A 21583-nucleotide genomic window follows, 5' to 3' on the forward strand; every position below is an offset into this window, starting at 1 on the left:
AGCCAGCTGTGCGTAGCGAACCGCGAGTGTTAGCGCACAGGAACGGGAGGAGAGCACTGTGGGGCAGGGAACTAAATCACGTAGCTATAGGCATGCCAGAGTTCGGCAGAAAAACAGAAAGTAACCACAGGCGGGGCACGTAATGCAAAGCGCGCATGATCGATAGTCCGTTAGGTTAGCGGTGTGTATCGGGGAGAAGGCAAACGTAGCAGCGGACGGCAAAGAGTTGCGCAGGAAGATCAGATTGCGAAATTTCTGGAAATAAAGTGGCCACGTAACTACCACCAGACAGAAAGAATTTAGAGCAGTGGGGGGAGAATTCGTGAATACAATCATAAGAAGGGTGGTAGGAGTGCACCGGGCTGACTGTGAAGACCCCGATTTATATTTGACTCGAGCAGTAACGAACAATGTAGTGCGAACACGAACTTCAAATGATGCCAGTATTACGGGTCCGCTGCCTTATTTCTGTTCGGCGAAGAAGCGCAACCACGAAGCACAACTTGTGTTCGATAGCCGAATATCGCTAGATATCTTATTTGGCAGCATTTGCTTTGGAGCTAGGGGCTTGCAGAAAAAAAAAAAAGGAGGTAGGCAGGACGATCGACAGGAGGAGGTATCTGCAAGTAATACGCTAGTGTTCCGTATTTCTAGCCAGTGGCGGTTGTCAGGACATAGCCGCATAGCTGCCACAGATCGAGATACAGACGTTACATCAATGAGCTTTATTGTTTCGCCTCTTTCCAGGAATCGCACGCACATCTTCCGTAAGACCTAGCAGCAGGGCCAGAGAACCTTGCCGGCGCTCTCCCCGATGGCCCAGGCCACGGCCCTCTCGATGGCGACAGCCACCACGTCGCGGAAGACCTCGTAGTAACCCCAGCGCAGCTTCTGCGTGTCCGGGTTCTCGTCCAGGCCGGTGAAGGTCGTGGTGAAGTTTCCCAGCTTGGGGTAGGCTCGGCCTCTGGGTCCCTTCCAGGCGCCCACAGACACGTACATGCGACCGTGAACCTCCGGGAACGACGTGTCAGCCTGGACGGTCGTGCTGTTGTGGTCGTACTTCAGCTGGCTCTTGGAGCTCACCTGCGAAAGTGCACCAACGCCCAGTTGTACGGAAGGATACAGCGCACCGGTGAGTGGGCAGCGGATGTCATATGCGATCTCCTTTGATCGCCCTCGTTTCCCTCGCTTCGCAAACTCCTTTATTTCATGACCTCCGTGACGCATTCATAAAATTGGCATCGGGAAAAATCATGCCTGTTCTTCCGCGCCTGATCTGTGTTAGCTCCACACCATCTAGTGCTCTGATAGAATGAAGACATTAGTCATTAAGATCTCCTATTTATTGTTGCAGCGTTTTGCCGTTCTTTGCTGTCTTGAAGCTTTGATACCATGTATGTCTGCATGTTGCAATCGAGTTGTGAACGTTTACCGCTTATATTGATCCTTTCGACTCTACACGTGCTTTCAGCGACCGTAGACGTAAAACGTTGAGGACTGCCGTATTTAAGGCGCGAAGCACAGCATTGGTCGAGATGACGTGAGCAAGTAGCGACGATAGTGTTTTTCATGGTAGTGCAATGAAGCGTGTATATCCAGACGGCACGCGTCAGAACTGTGTCCGGAAATAAAGTACAGACACGATGTTCCAGGCACAAGATGGGCAAAAGCTTCAAAACAACCATGCGAATTAAGGCTGCGCTTACCTTCCTATATTCCACCTCCTTATCTCTTTATATATTAAACGTAGCAAATATGAGTGTGTATGTTACAACAACACGGTCGAAAGAGAATTACGTGTCGGCACTATTCCATATATTTCCAGTGTGAAAGATATGCAGAACAATGCAGTGTTATGTGTAGGATGCAGTACTTAGTTTCTTTCGTCTTAACACAATCAATCGTTGATAGCAGCGGTTGTTCTTTACCCCCAATAACTGAACTGAAACAGAGGACTGTGAAAGCAGTCTACAAATATCCGATGTACAGAAAATTAGCACGAGTAATTTAATCTCAAACATATCAGAGGCACTGTCTGAAATATGAACTGCGAAGCAACGTCGTGAGTGGTTCAGCAGGACAGATCAGTTGTCCCAGCAAAAGCATGCAAAGAAGTGATTCAAAGATATGAAGCCGTAATTTAGCGCCTCAATCTTGTGCAGATGGTGGCACGATCCGCATCGTGTCCGCAGCAGCCGACAGAACAGCTATCTTGACATCAAAACGCCAGCCTCGCCCGGGTTCAAGTTAAGCTCATCAAAGTGTTGCACAGCGCGTTCTCGCAGTCATTGCAACGCAGTTCGAAGATATGTGAAGGAACGGGGACCCAGCTGGCGACTGCTAGTTATCGCATCTTATATTTGTCGTAAATAGTACTGCGTATATTGAAATTGATGATGTTAGAAGTGAAACTGCGCATAAATAAAATCTGAATATTTTCGACGGTAGTGTTAAACATTTCAGAACACGTGCACACAGCGTCACATATGAAAGAAGGACAGAACCGACAAAGGGAAAGCAGGGAATTCACCTAACTTCCGTTTGGTTCGAGAAGCCTTCACGGCCATTCGCATTGATGTGTAGGGCTTTCATCGCAACATATGAAGTTAGAGCACGGCATATTATGATCCCTTCACGAAACGAAAGGAGTTACCCCAGCCTTCCGCACCAGCTTTTAGCAAGCACTGCAATGTTTTCATTTAGAACCACATTGGCACCGCCACTCTCATGACGCACTTCGAAGAACCTTGAAATTCAATTGCGCATTCGACGTAATGCTTCTGAGCCACTGTAACCTTAGCGCAGCTTGTGGATACATGGCAGTTACTAAGACAACACGATCTGCCGGGCTGGTTGGTTGCGGTCCATATGTATCAGGAGCGCGAGCACAAACAGGAAAAAGACGCATTCATGCAGATGTCCTACCTATACGCAGACAGATAAAGTCCTATGATCAGACAGACAATGTCTTATGATTATTTGAAGATAGATAAAGTTCGATGTTCAGCGCTCTGTCCTATCTGCATCCTGTTTGTGCTCGCGCTGCTGATACATATACTGAGGCATGTCATAGCGGGTGACAACTACTTTGCATCTGTTTACCCTTGACAAAACCGGTGAGCCCCCCTGCGCTGAACGTACTACACATTATGGCTATGTTGTGATTCTACAAAACCATCGTGGAGGTGAGGCTCTTAAATTCGTCATGCCTCGTGCGCCTACCTTGATCTCGCCGAAGGTGATGTTGCAGCCGACGAAGACCCGTTTGGGGAACCAGCGCGTGAAGGAGGCGCAGTCTCCCGACCGCTGGATGGTGCTCAGACCAGTGAGGGTCGACGGCTGGAACTTGACCTGTCCGTAGTGGGGGCGGTCCCTGATGTGGAAGCTGAAGGCGGGGATTGTCAGGGGGTCGATCTTCTTCGCTACAGACGGCAGCTCATCCTTCAGTATCTTGTCCACGTAGGCGTTGAGGTCCTCGGTGGCCTGCTGCTGGCTAAGTCCTGTTATGGGGGTAGAACAACGTTCGATCGCTCCTTAACGTGACTAGGCGAACTGATTTCGCCAAAGTTGAATATGTTTATTCCCTCCACTTATCTGCTCGCTTTGTAATGGGACGACGCAGTACGGTTCCTCACTGCTGTCTGCAAAAAAGTTTGCTGGAAACGGGAGCTGGCGTCATATGCGCATTATTTGCACGTTACTGTGAAATGAGAAGGGCGTATCGATTTTGTCAAAGAAAGGAGAAAGGCACAGTACGCCTGAAACCGAAGCTTAAAGCGCAGTATTTACATGAAGACAAGCAATTACTGAAGAAGGTGAACAGGAAGAAGAGCTTCGAAGATGCTTCACGAAAGTCGGAAAATGAAGACACCATGAAGCTGCCGACATGGCATCGGCAGCTCCTATTGACGCGTCAGAAGGGATGCGCCTGACAGGCGACTTGTGTGCGAATTGGCAGCTTTTCAAGCAGCTTTGTGGACTCCACCTCATCTCAACCGGCGAAGACCTGAAGTCCTCAGAACAAAACATTGCACTACTGCCAACGATTGCCGGGACAGCCGTTATCGAGATATGCAAAACGTTAAACTTCGGCCACCAAACCGAAGCCATACCAGCACCATACAAAGACCACGCCATAGTGCTGCATAACCTCGACGAATTTTTCGCGCCGAAGCGCAACGAGTTGCACGCGCGCAATGTTTTTCGCTGTACAGAACAGCAAACAGGCGAACCGTTTCACGATTTTCTGATCGATTTCAAGCGAAAAGCGAAAGAATGGAAGTTTGCGAACCAACGTGATATGATGACCCGTATTAAGGGAATAATTACTCATTGATGACCCGCGACCAGGTAGTTTTCTGCGTCGCTAGCAAGGAATTGTGCATGAAATTACAAAGCTCAGAAGATCCAATTGTTCATATGGTTGCGAAGGTATATAACATACATGAAACCTCGGCAGAGCAGATTAAGTCTTTCCAACGGGAAGGCACAGTACAGGATGACAGCGACTCTATCAGTGTCTGCACCTAACAGAGCAAAAAGCACGCACCAAAGGCAAACAGAAGCTGCAGGTAATGAGGAACACTGCACATGCTCATGAAGACACCTTGTCCTGCCTGGGGCAAAGCATGTTCGAAGCGTGGCTGAGCCAACCACTTTGCAAAACAGTGCAAGTCGTAGAATGTGGTTCGCATGGTCAGATGGCTCCTGTTTGGAAAAGGTTTTGACTGTGCGTGAACAGAAGAAGAAAGGAATCTTCGTCACCCTGCAGAACAGAAGCGACGACGATATTATCAAATTTGAAGTTGTCAGTGGTGCATCAGTGAGTTTAATCCCAAAGCGCTGCGCTCGGAGCGAGCTCTTGCAAGATGTATCCACAAAGCCTCGTATGTACAGCGGTATAGTTCTCGAGCCAAAAGAAAAATGCAGACTTAACCTGGCCGTCCGTGCTACGAATAAGAAATACTACATTGAATTTGTTGTTGTTGCATGCAACCTCATGCCACTCCTGCGCAGAGAAACTTTAGAGCGGATGCAGCTGATCAGTGTAAACTGCGACCTTGTGTCGACAGTTAAGGAAAGAGCAGAAAGTTGACCAGACAGTAGAACCTCAGATGTCGGCAGCATGCAAAGTGCCCGTGAGCATCAAGCAGAAGTTTGAAAATCTGCACATGGACCTGCCAGCCAAGCAGATCATCGCAAAGGTTGTACGAGCCTACGCAATGAGCCAGTCGTATGATCGTCAGCATGAAGACGGTGAGTTGGGCGTATGTATTTGTCTGCAAACACTCAAAAAATTCTGGAAATGTGTTAGCAGAGGCAGAAGTGTTTTCTAAGCTCGATATGGGGAATGAATACTGGGAATGCAAGCTTTAGCATAAATCTAGCATGCTCACAACCTTCCAAGCAGCTTTTGGACAACACAGGTGGCTTGGCCAACCGTTTTGTGCCTATCAGTCAGCAGTTAAATCTTATAAAAGCGGCTGCACACTGCACTGGATGGCTTGCACGGAGTCACGTATGTCTCGGACGATATCATAGTGCATGGAAAGGTTTGGTTTGTTTTGAGGGTTTTTAAGGTCCCAGAGCGACGCATGGAAAGGGCGGTACCAAGGAAATTGCACAGAAGGTTGATCACAACGATATGTACGCACTTATAGAGAGATGTCAGAGCCATATAGGGCATTTGCATCAACAAAGGCAAGCTGAATTGAATGCAGAGCAGATAACCGTCATGGGCCACAGCATCACGTTACATAGATTGGAAGTTGACCCCGACAAGGTCACGGCTATAGGTAACATGGAAGCACCTACAGACGTGAGCAGAACCACCTTGCAAGATTTCTACCAGGTATATACATATGACATTATGGAACTTATCAGAAGCCTCACTGCTTGGATCATAAAATGAGCCTGGACTACCGAACAGCAGAGTGCTTTCAACAGAGTGAAAGAACTGATAGCCTCACCGCTTGTCCTGAAGTTCTACGATCCGAGTGAAACTGACAGTGCAGTGTGACGCCGGTGAGAAAGGCCTAGGTGCTGTGATGTTGCAAGGTAGCTCTGCTATCTCCTATGCCAGCCGAACTCTGACGGCAACAGGGACAAGATATGCCAAGAGCGAGAAAGAGATGCTGGCTATCTGCTTTTCCCTGCACAAGTTTCACCAATACACTCTTTTGCAGACACACCACAGTCATACATGACTACCAACCCCTGCAGAACATCACAAAGGAAGCCCTTGCGTGTCGCATCAGGCGGCTTACACTGAAGCGCCGTCGTTCAGAATGCGAACATGTCATAAGTGCAATACATTGCTCAGAAAGAAACTCCAGGAGTGAAATGCGAGTGTACTTAGCCGCGACAAGGTCAAATAAGTATACGGCGAACACTCGTGAACTCGTGCACAAAAAGGGATGTGGAAAAAGTTCTTGCAATAAGCAGCTAAGCGCAGGACCATCCTCGTACGCCGAATTGCGCAAGTCGGATGCTCACAGCGAATGCGCAGGAGTGTCCAGCTCGATTCGACGGTAAACGCCCCGTTCACACTGGACAAACATGTTGTGCTTCTTGCTGCGTCGTCTTTCCAAGCGATAACGAGCGATATGCCAGCCGCGATAACCGCCGTACGACTTCCACTATATCCTCCGAGTTGTTTGGCGCACTGGCCGAGCCGCTTCGTTAGTAGAGTGGGCAACGTGCCGAACTCGCACACGCGAAAACCCCGGTTCGAACCCCGTCATCCTCATTGCAGTTAGTAATATTCTGAGCGATGCGGGTGCTGGGGCTTGGACCCTGGTCGGTCCGGGTTGATAGGGACCCGGCTGTGCATTCGGTTCTCGAAGTGTGGAGGACAAGGCAAGGTGCATGTGCCTTTTAGGCACATCCTCTCCTCTCCCATGTCTCCCGGGCATCCTGTGGGTGGCTGCCTGTTGCTGCCTGTTTCAGGCGTAGCAGCCATGACATATTACTGCGAACAGATGTGGCTGCTCGCGAAAGTACTCCATTCACCGTTCTACCTGTTCACGGGAATACCTGAATCGAACTTCCGCCCTTCGAAAAAAGGCAAGGATGTTCAGGCAGCGCATGACGGAAGTGCAGTCAGTGGTCCCAGAGGACTGTCAATATGCCTCGAGAAACGGTAGAACGGCTGTGACGGTGTTGCAGGAGGGGCTATTGAATGACGGAATGGCGTCGCTGCAGCAGAAGGTTAGTCTGCTCCCGGCTGCTGCGGTAATACGGCAGTTCAAAGGAGTGTATGATAAATGTGCCGAAAGTGAAGAGAAGAATGCGTCATGCACCAAATTCATTGAGGCAACGAATATGAGACTGCATGCGGCAACGACCAACGACAGAGCACTCCATGTATTGCTCCGAACAGCTCCCGAATCACGCACTTTCTACCATTTCATGATAAATCAATGACGCTTGGTGCTGTGATGCACTTTGAATTCTCATGCACTGCATGGAATGGAAAGCAGGCACAGGAGTATACGAAGGTGACGAACAACATTAGCACATACTACTCTGCTGCAGCTACACTGCAGTGCGAAAATTTTCGGACATCACGCGATGCGGACACTATTGCAGACAATCCACAGACGAAACGGCGGGGGCTGCAGCTTGAGGTTTTCTTGGAGATCCCGGGGTACTGACGCTCGTAGTATTAGCTAGGCTAGTAACTGCGAGCGCGAGAGTGAGCGCAGAGATCGGAACAGAAAACTGTCGGGACGGAATGAGCTGGAACTCATACTGGAAATGTGCACTATGAACCGTTCCAGAGGGCGCGAAAACGTGATTACATTTTAGCGCAAAGTACAGCGTACGTGCATGTCGGAACAGAACCGTTATAGACGGAATATCGGTTCGCGTGATGGAGCTGACATATGTAGGAAATCACCGGTGTTTATGTGATACAATTACCTGCCGCAGTGGCTGAGTGCCTTTAGAGTTTTGTTGTTCAATCGAAGGTCACGAGTTTGGTCTCAGCCATGACGGCCGTATCGTACTGGAGGCGAACTAAACTAACGCCAATGTGTTGTTTGATGGCAGCGCACGTTGTGCAAAGCAAGATGGACGAAATTAATACAGAGCGCACCACAAGTGTGTCCCTGATATGGAGCGTGCAGCTTCGGAACGTTAAACCGCACCATTCAGAATTTCAGAAGTGTCGCCACCTAGTTCTTCACGAGACTACTGCTCAGAGGAAGGAGCAGTTTTATCGAATGCCAGAGGAGACAGAGATAAGTGTGCTACATGTTGTTTTCGGATGCGGGTATCGGATTTCATGCTGAATTGAAGACAGAGAGCACGCCGGACTTCTGTGCTATTCATAGAAGGCGTTTAAAAGGACAAAGTTCTCCAGCCTTCAGGGTAATATATGCATATCAAGCCGTTAACGTGCCAAGCCCGTCTCACATCCTTCGGTGTTCGTCGCATCGGCTCGTGGCACACCAGCCAAATAATTACCTATGGGCGCGTTTACGACGCCTTCTTCCGGTCAGCCCTTTCCGGCGAGTTACCCGTTATATACATTACGTTGGAAGGCTGTCTGCCGCGGCGAAGTAGACGTTACGGCCTCGAACTGCCTCCACCCGTAAGTTATGCAAAAGGCGTCGTTGTGTTTCTGCGCTACTCAGGATAACCGGAATTCCTTACGTAGAATATAAACTTACCTGCCAGCAGCAAGAACGTGGTTGTGAACAGAAGCATCCTCCTGAAAAATAAAGAAGATTAAGAAAGCGTATAGCAAACACTGAATGACGCTTCAACGATAATTTCGAAGTTCAAATAAGCACTGACATAGCATAGTTCGCTCCAGCAGTGACCGAACTTCTTCGTTTAAATATTGAAGCTTCGATTTCGTAAGCTTAGAGATACTTCTGTGCCAAGTGATCAGGAAATAAAAATTCCTATATCACCCACGGTAACGGAAGTCCAATATTTCGTAGTCTTCACGTGTGAAGGAGCTTCAGTATCTCCTTGTGACTTCGTACGCGACCTCAGTAAACTGATTCTGCTTGATGGTACCTCTGGCTGGAGAGTAGGTACGCATGTCGACAAGTTACGCGGACTTCGGCTACGGTGAAAGTAACTGCAAACTGAACTGCCCGAGGCATGCACAGTGGCAGTAACCACACCAGGGATTTTCTGCCCTTACTCACGCCAACCCTTGGCGGAAAGCGCAGATGCAAAGAATACAAGAAATATTTACATTTCAATAATTACACTCACAATGCTGGACTGTAAGAGGGAATATGTCACTCCACTACGATTGTATTACCCTATCTACCGACAAGCAGCATTCCTGGAAAAAAAGCGAGGACACTGCAGTCGCGATGAGACCTATGAACTAGCTAAAATATTCGGTATCTTTCCAGCCCTGAAAATGCCAAAGGTAGCGAGCAGCGCTGTTTGAAAGAAAAGGGCGGATAGTTCGGTATAGACGTACCCAGTGGTATGTTCGTCCTGATGAAAGTGGCGTACTCCGCTATCTGAGCAAGCTGGGCCCTTATAACTGAACCGGTAGCTGGAGAGAAGCCATCACGTGGTGAGTTATCGGCGCACCGAAGAAAAAATAACACCGCCCTCTGAGTCCACATTTAGAACGTCTCCTGTTTGCGACTAGCCAATCGTTTATCAGCTTTCAATAGATAAGCACGACGCGACAGGTGACTCCACCAAAGGAAAATGTGCCTCTACGCGTGATAAATCGCGGACTAGACAAGGTGCCCGTAATTGTACATTGTGTTGAGCCGATAGCGATGTTTCGCCGCACCTGACTCAGCTAATCTATTTGTAAAAGCTTGCTCTTTCATTTGTAACTGTAGGCACTGTAGGCACGGTCTTGCCAGTGGAAAATTGGCACTTCACGAAATATTTATTCAAAGCAAAAATAAACGGCAGTAGACATGCCTCCGCTACAACCGCTGCTCTTGCGTTATTGAAGTGATATTATTCGGATTCCCGCTTTATGAGTGGCGGCTGAGATTATGGCGTCTCAGAAAGCCTGAAATAGGTGTATAGTACAATAGGAGTAGGACTTCTTACATAGATCGAGTTATCAATGCACGCCTAGAAAAGAAAGAAAGAGGAACAAAATCACGTGACAACGAATGTGGCGCACGAAATGAATACAAAAGTATTTGTATGCCGTTGATGCGAATTCACCTCTTCCGTACAAACATGCAAGAAAGCAAAAATCATAATCAATATCAATGAGCAAGCAGGTCGAATGAAAGGGACCTCCGGGGATGAAATGCAAACCAAAGAACTTTAGAGATATACTTCGTTTTTAGGGCAAACGGCTGACGCAATAACGCAGTAAAGGAAGCGAAACTTGCACTGCATTGCCATAGTAAGACCGAATATTCGCATTTCTCTTGCGAAGGCTGTTCAAAGACAATGTGAAGTGTATACAAAGCAGTAGGTCATCAGTGATTCGTCTGGCATGTACTGCTGCAATGTTTACATTGTATTCATAATGAAGGCTGGGAGCACTGACGGTGATATATGTGTCACGTGGTGCTCATGAGGTTACGATGTTGTGCGAAACGTCATTCACTGGGTTCGGAAACGTCGATCGACTTTGAGATAGGGACAGACGCTCTTCGTTGTGAGCTTTGGACGACAGCAACAATGGCTGCAGGAAGGGGGCGACAAGCGGTTGCATAAGTCACATGGGAGATCCTAGGGTTTACCTCTTGAGATTGGAATCGTTCGGTGAAACAACAGCACTATCCATTGTGTTATTTTCTAAGTGTGCAAATAAAGACTTTGTAATCGAGGTGGAAGTCTAGGACAACGGAATAGATACAAAGTACACACGTAGCACGTGGTAGTCGCCGGCCGAAAGACCTCCGTTCTTCTCCTGCTGTGCTATACCACTTCGAACACCAGATACTGAGGCACTGTTCCGCAAGGCAGCCCTTCAAGCAGCTGCAGAAGGCGTCGAAGCTTTAATATCATCCGTCGTATATGACCAGTGCGCAGTTGGCTTTGTGAAATCTATATGTTGTCTGAAGAGACACAAAGAAAAATTGCCGCTGCGAAGAAAATGACGATATGCAAACTGCAGCATTCGCTGTTCTGAACTAAGCTATAGCTCGAGTGCATGAGGATTCACCGAAGGGAGGACTCGGCGTTTAGATCACGTAAATCTCGAAAAAAAATCGCAATTTAGAGACCATCAGATTTCATATCTAGAAGGTCTTTCGAATTATATCTAGAAAACTTTTCTGCGAATACAGCGCAGAAGTTATGCAAAAAAATAAATGTTTTGCGACCACAGGCAGACAAAAAACTGGCTCAAATAAGAATGATAGTTTTCTCCGAAGTGTTTTTTTTCTTTTTCTCTACTGACCTCGTTGTAGAAAATGTAGTAAGACACTGACTTGAGGGATTGTCATGCTGTCTGTTGCATTGTGATTCTTCAAAAATTTTGTATGCAGTGAAATTTCTGTCTTTTTCAATTCGTACTCATTTTTTTTATTCTTTACTAACCTGCCATGACGATAATAGCTGCATTATCTATAACATTACGTGTAGAAAAAGATCCGGCTGCTAAAGCTATTTGCACATTGTCACTGCATCAACCATTCCTTTGGGTACAATTGATGAGTGACTGCAGGCTCCTACGGTGTTGTCACGACAGGCTTTCTGGAAGTAAAGTATAGCGATGAAGCATGTAACAATGTTTAATGTCGTAACTACTGATAATAGCGGAGTGAAAATTGGTATTCAAGCATTCCGTGAACTTTACAATAAACATGCCGAATTTCATTTCTCTAATCGAAAAATGCAAAAATTCCACCTCGTAAAACCGCGTTCCCCCTTAAAGGAGTGTGCCCGTTCTACTGTATCACTGGCGAGGAGTTTCTTACAAACCTCTTAGAACAAAATCACATATTTGACTCAACATGCACGAGCGTAGCCGCCTGCGCTGACCCTGGTTGAAAAGCGGTGTACGGGCGTACAGCGTACAAGCATTCGTGTTTGTTCACGTTGGCAGGCACTCTACGCGGCGCTATCTAATCGTTCTAAGAAGCTCTCCACTCCGAACTATGGTCTCCGCGTAGACACGCGGCGGAGACTAACAACGTCAGCGGAGCAGTCCTGGGGGCCGCATAGTGGCACAGGTTGTTGTTTTCGCTGTTGTAAATGGTAATGTGCGAGCTGGTGACGATGTACACGACGATTGGTCCTCATTATGTTAAAGTGCTGCTGCATCGTACGCGGAATGGTTTGAGTTTACGGGGGTGGTACATGTGTAATTTGTCTCTGTACCCTGCCGAAGACCGAATGCGGAAGGTCCGCAGTACTGTGTAAATAAATAACAAATAATGATGTCGTGCTCTCACCTGCCACCCGCCGCTATGCGTGCGAATTGTTGTGCAGTATACGTCGAAACTGAAACGATTATTCCGTAATACGAGTTAACCCTGCCAGGCTCTTTGCGCACAGTTTTGTACATTGCGAGCTCGCCGCATTCTCTCAGATTCCTTCGCGTTTCGAATAGGGTGCGTTTTGATTGGTACCTACGTAACGTGGCAGATAATGCTTATCGAAACTGTGAACGCGGCAGCACTTGCTCTGTCAGTTTCTCAAAAAGGAATTTTGCCGCCAATGCGAATTTAATTTTTTTGTACTCGTAAATTTGAAGTCATGTGCACCTTCGAAATTGAAAATTATTACGCGGTCCGTGCGGTGTCAATTCTACAGAACATTAATAGTGTGTCAATAAATATCCAGTAGGATGTGTCGTCGGAAAACTAACGATTTGGCCTTCTTGAGGCATGGATAAATTATTTAAGCGAAGAAATATTTGTTTCGAATCGCTGTAATTATTCGGGCTTGAAATGGGGGAGGACACACTTCGGGTAAGCAGCAGCTGGTGTTTTCAGGTCTGTAGTGTAGGGAACAGTGAGGGCTTGTTCGCAGTGAGTAATTCCTATTGACGAATAGACTTCACGCTGCATTTCGTCAGTCGGATCTTTGCGGCCGTGCAACAGTATCGATCTCTCACCTCACGAAAGCGAGCACAACGAGATTTGACAGCTGTTTGTGACTGCTTTGAGCAACTGTATATTTTCGGTACCCGAACAAAACCATCTTCCGCACTTACTGCTTTGTAACGTAACCCGTGAGGTAAAGAAAGCCACTCCTTTCCATCCATACATTTCGTATTGTAATAGCTGTCTAGATGACATATTTCTATACGTGCTTTGTGGTCCAATGCTTCGTTTGATGCTTGACGAAGACTGCCGGCAGCAGATAACAATAACAGGTGTGCTGTTTGTAGCGCAAATGCGGTTTGTAAGGGAAGTGGGGGTCGCCACTTTTTTTGTTTGGTTGATAATATGTATATCGCCGTGTCCTTGTATCATGATCGCGTATGACGATGCTTTGGAAGTCTTTGTATATACATTTAATGGCGTAGGAGGAAAATATTTTCAGTGGTGTTTTCGAGTTACTCCGTTCATTAGTGGTTATTGATACTACAGATCCCACGCAGAGGTGTTCCGTCCGCTTGGGAACCTGGCAAGAAGAGAAATTACCTGCCGTCCGTTTCCTTGTTGGCAGAGTCGCACAAAGAGCTGTTTACAGTGTTTCAGTTCATGCAGAGTGTAAGTGCAAGGCGAATTGCATGACGCTGGCTTGCCGCGCGTTGAGCGTTGAGGCGTATTTTTTCCCCCCATCTTAGCGTTAACTGTCTTCTTCGTTGTGAAACTGCACGAAGCTTAAGCAACATAGGAATTCATGTGCACATGTCATATTCGATGTGGAAATTCACGTTCATTTTGGTATGCAAGAAAATTTTCTTATCGTATGAGCAAGAAAATTTTCTTGCGCATACGATATTTCATCAAATATAATTCGTTCTAAGTCTCCTGAAAAGTCGCATATCGCTTGTATTGACCGTTTTCGACTGACCATGGAAGTGAACGTAATTCCATCTCCTCTGCCTCCATGAATCGTAAGCTCCAACGCTTATGTACTGAAGCAACGCATGTACTACATAGGCGTACTGCATAGCGCGAACCATCAGAGGCGCACTGCACTGACACCCCCTCTTCGGTTAGCACGTCGTATCCGCTAGCTAAACGTCACAGATAGGAGAGGAGCTCGTCAATTCCATCCCCCATAAATCTCTGGTCTATTGTTTCTCTTCTCAGAACCCATGACTCGTCTATAATCGGAACTGTAAGATTCTTTGTATTCGTCGTCGTATCTCCTGCAAGTAACATCAGTTGATATTCATTCGCAATGAAGAGCACGCCTGCCCACAGCCATTGGTTTTGTGTAAAATTACCGCGGCGTGGCGCGAGGTCGAAGAGCAAGACACAATATCGGAGACAGGAGGAGGAGGAGGAGGAGGAGGAGGAGGAGGAGGAGGAGGAGGAGGAGGAGGAGGAGGAGGAAAGGCATGAAGGTTAACAACACGAATAGCTAGTTTGCTACCCTGCACGGGGGGAAGGGGGTGATGGGAGAAAAAGACGAAGGAGAAAAGACAGTTGCAGGAAATTAGTCACTATGCAAAGTCACAGCGTTCAGTAAAGTCACGGCCTATCGTGCAGGCCAGAAGTCCTCAAAAAGCGTGTACTACCATAATCGCAACATAACAAAACGCACGCATGAAAATGCGACAAAATACAAGCTTCAGACACAACTTTCGCAGCACGAAACAGTGCACTTGACTTTGCTGACTAAGAACAATACCCATAGCAAAATAATGCTGAAATAAATAGCCTTCATAAGCTTAAAAAGCAGTAACGTTGCTTAAACACTATACGCTGGTGTCGGTCAAGTGTAATGCGCTATCTCGGGCGAACTTATGTGGACAACTCTAGTTGTTCAAGTTTCTGCTGAAAACAGAAGCAATGGAAGAGCATAAGCCAGCGTTGCCCAGGCTACCGACGATTACCCGCACCTGTGGTGTCGCGATGAAGAGAAGCAAACTTACAATCTAGGCAGCATCTGCAAAATTATAGAGACAGGCGATGCTAATGAGAATAGCAATGCAGGGAATTGCTCACGCACCACCACTATCCGCCGCCCGAGATCCTTCCACGCGGCGGTGGTGTTGTCGTCAGCGCCGCTCCGTCCATCCACCTTTTTCATAAAAAGTTATTTTGCCGCCACCTGGCGCACAACGCTAGAACCTGACTGGTAGGGTACTGGTACTGCGCCGGACGGAGAGACTTCCTCCGTATAGATGGGAGCGGAGTTCTCGCAGCGGAACACGTTTTGTTCGTCTTGCTTTGCTTGCTTTCCTCTATCGACGATGGCGTGTCCTGGGCAACACCTAGCGGAATTTCCGCTGCTATAAATAAGATTATGCCCTTAAGTTGACGGTTTGAAACGCAAGTGTTTTACATCGTTCGCGTGCGCAGTACTCTCTGTCGGTGACCGGCCTTCGGTAGTGTGGATAGCAGTCTAGCTGGAACAGTGGGAAGCTCACGATGCCTGTTTTAGACGCCGCCAAACGTACTTCGAAGTTTGCACTGTGAAAAGGGTCTCATACGAGGTGCTGTTAATGCCCGAAAGCGGAGAGAGGTCAGCTGTGCAGAAATACTTTTTGGTAAGGTGGCGATGCAAATTTCCCTGGTGGCCGGTTCGGGCTCTGTGCCAATACAGCGCCGTGGTTTTAACCACTGAATACGAGGTAATCCGGATTTTCGTTTTTGATGACACTAACCTATATCTATGAGGTCTTCTCCCAGCCGGTTCTGAAAGTCGCGGTGTGCCTAACTGCGACCAAACAATGCGCGGTCGAGACGCAGGTTGCTCACGATCGAGGCTCGCCTCAAACGGCGCCATCTTGTCTTGTTGCCCCCCCTCGCGGTCGGCCCGGGGACCAGTGGTAAGCTACACCGTGCTGCGCTGGAACTGAACTGCGGTTGGGCCGACCCTGACCGTTCATTGTATCCAGTAATCGAAATAGTGCCCTTCGTCGAACTATGTCTGAGATTATAATGCTGACAATCATGGCTGGGAGCCGTTGCGGAGGCGTAGGGGCCATGGTGCTCGGCTGCCGGCCCGAAACACGCGGGTTCGATCCGGGCTGCGGCGGTCGCATTTCGATAGAAGCGAAATGCCCTAGGTGGTCCAAAATCATCCGGAGCCCTCCACTACAGCATCCCTCATAGCCGGAGTCAATTTTGGGACGTTGAACGCCGTAAAAGCATAAAGAAATTGTAGCTAGTATCACCATCATCAGCCAACTATGCCCGGACAAAGTCATCTGTCATATATTTCGAATTAACAGTGTCCTGTGTCAGGTGTAGCCACCCTATCCCCACAAAATTCTTTACTGTCTCCGCGCACAACACTTCCTGAACAGGAAGGAGTAAAAAAGAGAGTCCCCTTACCCCCTGCATATAAGGGAATGCGCTATAGGACAGCTTACTCCCGTTTTTACTTGCATATAAGTGTATTAGTGTTAAGAGTGCACCTGTTGCAGTGTTCTGCTCAACTCTGCACGCGCATGATGGGTGATCATACGAAAGGAAGACGCCATATGAAAAGCGAAGAATGGGTCAGTTATGCGCAAGTTCAGAACTTCAGGAGAGACACCGTTATGAAAATGGCGCGTTTAGTGTCCTATGCGAAAGGGAATTTCGTGATGCTAAATCACTGAACATAAATGTGAATGTTGGGTGCAAGTAGAGAACGTGAAGGTGCATTTGTTTTCGTACACAGTAATGGAACAGCGGGAAGGCCTAAGCGGGTGGTCTAGGCCCTATTTTGGCTCATATCAACGGGCAGGTGCTGTCCATTCTTCGCTTTCCTAGGAAAAGCGGACAGGTGGAATCGCAAACTTCCGCGTGATGAAACAGAAGCGGTGAATCTGCAACGCATTCGTGTTTCTTGCCGTCCTTCGAGAGTGTTGGCATGTGAAAACAGTATTTGCTGGATGCCTAGAGCAGGTGTGCGGCGAGAGTTCGGCGCACACCTGCCACTGCGCCATTTGACAAAGGATTTCTGGTGTCGAAACGGGCCCACTCCGCCGGTCTTAACACCAGAAGTGTTTTGTCAGGTGGCGCCCCCACGCAGAGGGGCATGGGCCGTAATTTAGAGGGGGGGTCTGTTACTTTTGCTCCCGATGGTACGTCCCCGTTACGCGAAAGCTCTCTATTAAATATTCCATCTTATACCTCTGCAAAAAAAAAAAAACTTCGATACTACACGAGCTTTCATACCAGTGCTGTATGATTCGTCCTTGCGAGGCGCATATGGCCGTTTTTGGAAAATAAATTAATCATGTCTCACCCATCTGTAGGTCCGGTCTCCTGTTGAAAATTTCCTCCGAACTTTCCGGTTGCTTTCTATCGTTCTCCAAGCATGGAGATCTCCGCTGCGTGGCGGTCTTCACGTTTTTTTATGCGAATGTATAAATCTGATTGCAATTCCATCCTGCGTTCGTGGCGAAACAGGATTCGATCAGTAACTGCTTTGCTTGCGTTCTCGACTGCCAACGAAGTTTATCAGACTCCCCCAACGAACTGAGGAAATACAGTCATTTAGCGGTATAGTTCACTTTTTTCCTGCGCAGTAAGTCTTGTGCAGTCGGCAGTCGTCAATCTAAACTAGCTGTGAAAAGAAGCTTCTCAGTAATAACTTCTCGCGATGGATGTGCCGGTATGGCCGAAGTATAGTGGGTGAGCGCTACGTCACGGCAAGCACAGAGGGCAGCGAGCGATGGATGCTGAGCACGCTGCCGAGGACGGAACAGTGCAGCGCTGAGCGACGCCGGGCGCGCCTTGTGCAAGATCGGCGGCCACGAAAGCTAGGAGACTGATCGGACTCCCCAGCGCGAGAAAAATAGAAACAGGTGAAGGCGGCAGGAGGTAGAACAGCGAAGAAATGTGGTCGAGACACCTTGGAAGACTACTGCAAGCCCTGTATTGTATAGCTATCTATGAATGCGCTACGCCTTTGGTGCAGTACACCGCATACTTCCACCTATTCTCGATGAGAAGATACAGTGGGATATGTTTCCGACCACTTGGGACAGAAGTGTGTGCCCCATGTACAGTAGGCATTAACTGAAACGGGAACAGTCGGTCCGATGTGACAAAAATGAATGCTTTAGCCGTGATTTTTCTGGCACGAAGCTGATTTCGTGGCAGGTTTTTGACACAGCGAATTTCCTGTACCTCACAGCACGAAGCTGTTACCAGTCGCATTCGCGTGATGGTTTCCAGTAACGAACCATGAAGCGCGTTTCTATTGCGGTGCGTATAGGTGGTGCATCGGCAATCATGGGAACTTCCAAGCACCTGATATACGAAGTCAAAATGCACTGGGCACAGGAACCTTTCCCTCGGCTTCGGGTAAAACCCAATTTCTACACGAGAGCCAACTCTCCAGAGAACTGCGTTTCCCTGTTTACAAGGCTGAATGCACCGAACAGAAACCAGGGGGGACGTTGTGCATACATTGGAGCGGCGTTTCCAGTCGAGTGATGATTTGAAAATTTATCCAATGTTCTCTTTATTCCTTGCGGTGCATAACTTGACGAGAAGTTCGTCTTGGAAGCGAGAATCGAAGACCAGAACTTCTTTGTAGAGTCAGTATATCATGCACTGCCTCACTAACGATGTCCTGCTGCAAAGATCTTCTGCCTTTAAAATGATTGATTGGACGTTGAATTAGTATTGTCGCAATATACGAATAAAGGCAAGAAGGTTTTGAACGGGCGATGAAATGGTGCGCAGCAGGTAAGGAACGCGGAGAATAATTGCAATAAGTGATAAAAAGTAAACGAATATGTGATTTCGTAGAAATTTTGCAATGAAACCTGCAATTTTTGTACTGTGTAGAGAATAGTGTGAAAAAAATAGAGCAGTGCCCCGCACAAAATCTAACGCTTATTCGGAATTGTCTTGTGTGATGAAGTGTTACCTGATGAAACCCGAATTGTGGAACGTTTTACGCAATAACCCGATGTTTACCTCCAGAATTCCGAAAAAGAATTAAACCCGAAGACGAGGAGCTCTGAATATATTCCTCGAATTAAGCCGGTACACAAAAGCCTGCCGACAGTGGTATGCCTCCAGTAATCGCGTTCGCATTTTGGACATGGCATAAAAACCGTAGTCATGTGCATGCCATTCGCGAGGAGAGGTTCTCGGAAGTTCCTTCAGGAAGTGAACATCTGAATACATATAAATCTTCGCCTTCGCTGGCATAGTTCCTTTTATTTATGAGTCTTGTAGGAGGCGAACTATAGTGTGCATGTCCTACCCCTCCACGTCTGTAGCATTTTGTAGGCTTCCGATGGATGCATTATGAGCATGTTAGTATGGGCTTCGTATCCGCGTAAGTTGTCGATGTGGATCCTGTGGAATGCGTGAAAATATTTCGAACGCGCGAAGAGGTAGCCACAAGAGTGGCAGTAAACAAAAGTAAGAGCAGGACTGCGAGATTTTTTTTTCGATACAGCTCCACTGCAAATCCCATTCAGCCATAATTACAGAGGCGGTGGAATTATACTGGAAGCTAGTAAACTTCCGCATTCGCGGTTTTTGTACCACATGTTACGACTCGCACTGTTTTCGCACACTCTCAACGGTGAAAGAACTGTGGGAGAAGACAGCTACGAAAAACGCCCCCTACTTGTCCCGAAATCTCTCGGTGGGTGTTTTCAGCACGTGCGTACGCAAAACACATAGGAACTCGATAAGAGGTAGAGAGTGCCATGAAGGGAATACAGGCGCAGCATGTGTTCCGCTGTGAGCAAAGGGTAGCAACAAGGGACGATGCAGGCCGCGCGACAGGTTCTTCCACCCGGTGAATTGTGAATATGCGCTGTACTCTGCACCTCGTGAAGACACGTCTCGAGCGCTTCGGGAATTGCATTGAGGTGGGCGTTAATAGAACGTTGCTGAATTGCGCGACAAGCGGGGCGCCACTGCGCATGCGGAGATCGTCTTGAGGGAGCCAGATGGCGCCACGTGCGCGGCCAGCTGCGCGCATGCTTGCCGCGTCACGACCAATCAGCGCGTGCCCACAGGCAGGGCGCGGAAGCGGGCCACATTAGCGGATCGCGGTATGCTGTAACTGCGAGTATCGCCGTCAAAAGCAGCACATATTATTCATAAACGCAGCTGCGCCCCCCGACCGCGTAAGTTCCGGTTGCTGAACACCTGAGCACTGCATGCAGCCCTGCATTCAGTCGGAGGAAGCCTGTCGCTGCTGTTAATGGACTGTCAATGACCCCGATACCGGTCATCTTAACGAACGAATGGACTGTAAACTGACTGGCCAGTATGTACGAGGCTCACGTCGTTGGACGGCAACTTGGTGTGAATAAATTCGCCGACCAATCGTAATGAGGCAGTGAACACACCATAATAATGCGGCTCTCCACGTAGTCAGAGCAGACGGTAGTGGAAGCGAATAACAGCGCCCACCCCGTAAGAGCACAGAATCGATGCCTTAACGTTAGCCACTCCAGCAGGTGTTCCTGCGATTTCTTCAGGGGTGTGTGCCATGCATTGCAGAGTTGTTCCCATATGTACTATCGGGGACAGAAATGCCGGTCGCGAAGCCAGGAGTGCATTGTCAGGTGGGAGCCAGCATGCAGTGTGGCATGGTTCGAAACTTCGAGGGATGGGGTTCATTTGCCATTGTCCCCGATACTACGGGTGACATGAATTATAAGTAGTACACAGTGTTTTTATTGATTCATTGATCGATTGAAATGCGTTTTCTATGCGATGTCTTGCATGTGTGGTCTACGCGAAGGAGCTTTGCGGGTGTATGGCCCCACCATTGTCACGGTGCCCGAAGCGGGTGCCGGTGTGGTCCTTTCGAAATGCGCTGCGAACAGAATTTCATGGCCAGTAATACTACAGAGGAATCTGTTCCGCCGACTGAGAATTGTCTCTTGTATTTTTCGACAGTGGATGTCCCTGCAGAGAATGTAGCTCTGAAACGCTCCCAACTGCCGGAAACACCTTTGATGAACTCCGCAACGTATCGCATCAGTGTATGCGAACAGAGAGTACAAACACATGCCGGCAGATATCTGCGCATGCGCACTGGCGGCTTGTGGCAGCGGTATGCGGTGCTACAATCGTGTTCCGTCGCAGCCGTTTCTGTTCACACGAGCTGCTAATGCCCTCATTCTGGGTGTCCGCGTATCTCAATCCACTTCCGCTACTCGGTCATGATAAAGGTGATCATAACAGTTTCAACCAAGACCTCACCGCTTTCCCCGAGAAATTTACCCTGTTTTTGCAGTTCGCTCTCTTGGATCAAAATTGTTAGTTTGTAAATCCGAAATGCAACGCCTTAAAGGTGTACACATTACTACTATCACAATACCAGACCAACCTAGTTCTCTATGTTATCATGAAATGCTGAAAAGATTAAAAAATGATTATTTCTCGCGGCTAGATGTACTTATACGGGCCACGCTTGGAAGAGATAAAAATATTACACCCTCTCCGTCTAGCGTAATTGCTAGAACTGAAAATTTTAGAATTCCGCATTCGGAGCCAGACATTCCCAATAACTTAGCTGAGCAGTTTTGCTCGATATTCACACTTGAACCACCTGATAAGCTGCCTGAAGT

General features: G+C 47.9%; 1 protein-coding gene across 1 annotated transcript; it reads right to left on the bottom strand.

Annotated features, from left to right (window-relative positions):
• Nucleotides 1-710: 710 nt before the first annotated feature.
• LOC144093776 (uncharacterized) lies at nt 711-9565 on the bottom strand. The gene is made up of 4 exons (XM_077627477.1): nt 9452-9565; nt 8676-8716; nt 3223-3500; nt 711-1083 (listed from the first exon to the last, which is right to left on the bottom strand). Exons 2-4 carry the CDS (start codon nt 8710-8712, stop codon nt 775-777), a joined length of 624 nt encoding a protein of 207 aa, XP_077483603.1. The 5' UTR covers nt 8713-8716; nt 9452-9565; the 3' UTR covers nt 711-774.
• Nucleotides 9566-21583: the final 12018 nt, after the last annotated feature.

The sequence above is a fragment of the Amblyomma americanum genome, chromosome 6 (assembly GCF_052857255.1).
Source record: "Amblyomma americanum isolate KBUSLIRL-KWMA chromosome 6, ASM5285725v1, whole genome shotgun sequence".
In the NCBI taxonomy this organism is placed as follows: domain Eukaryota; kingdom Metazoa; phylum Arthropoda; class Arachnida; order Ixodida; family Ixodidae; genus Amblyomma; species Amblyomma americanum.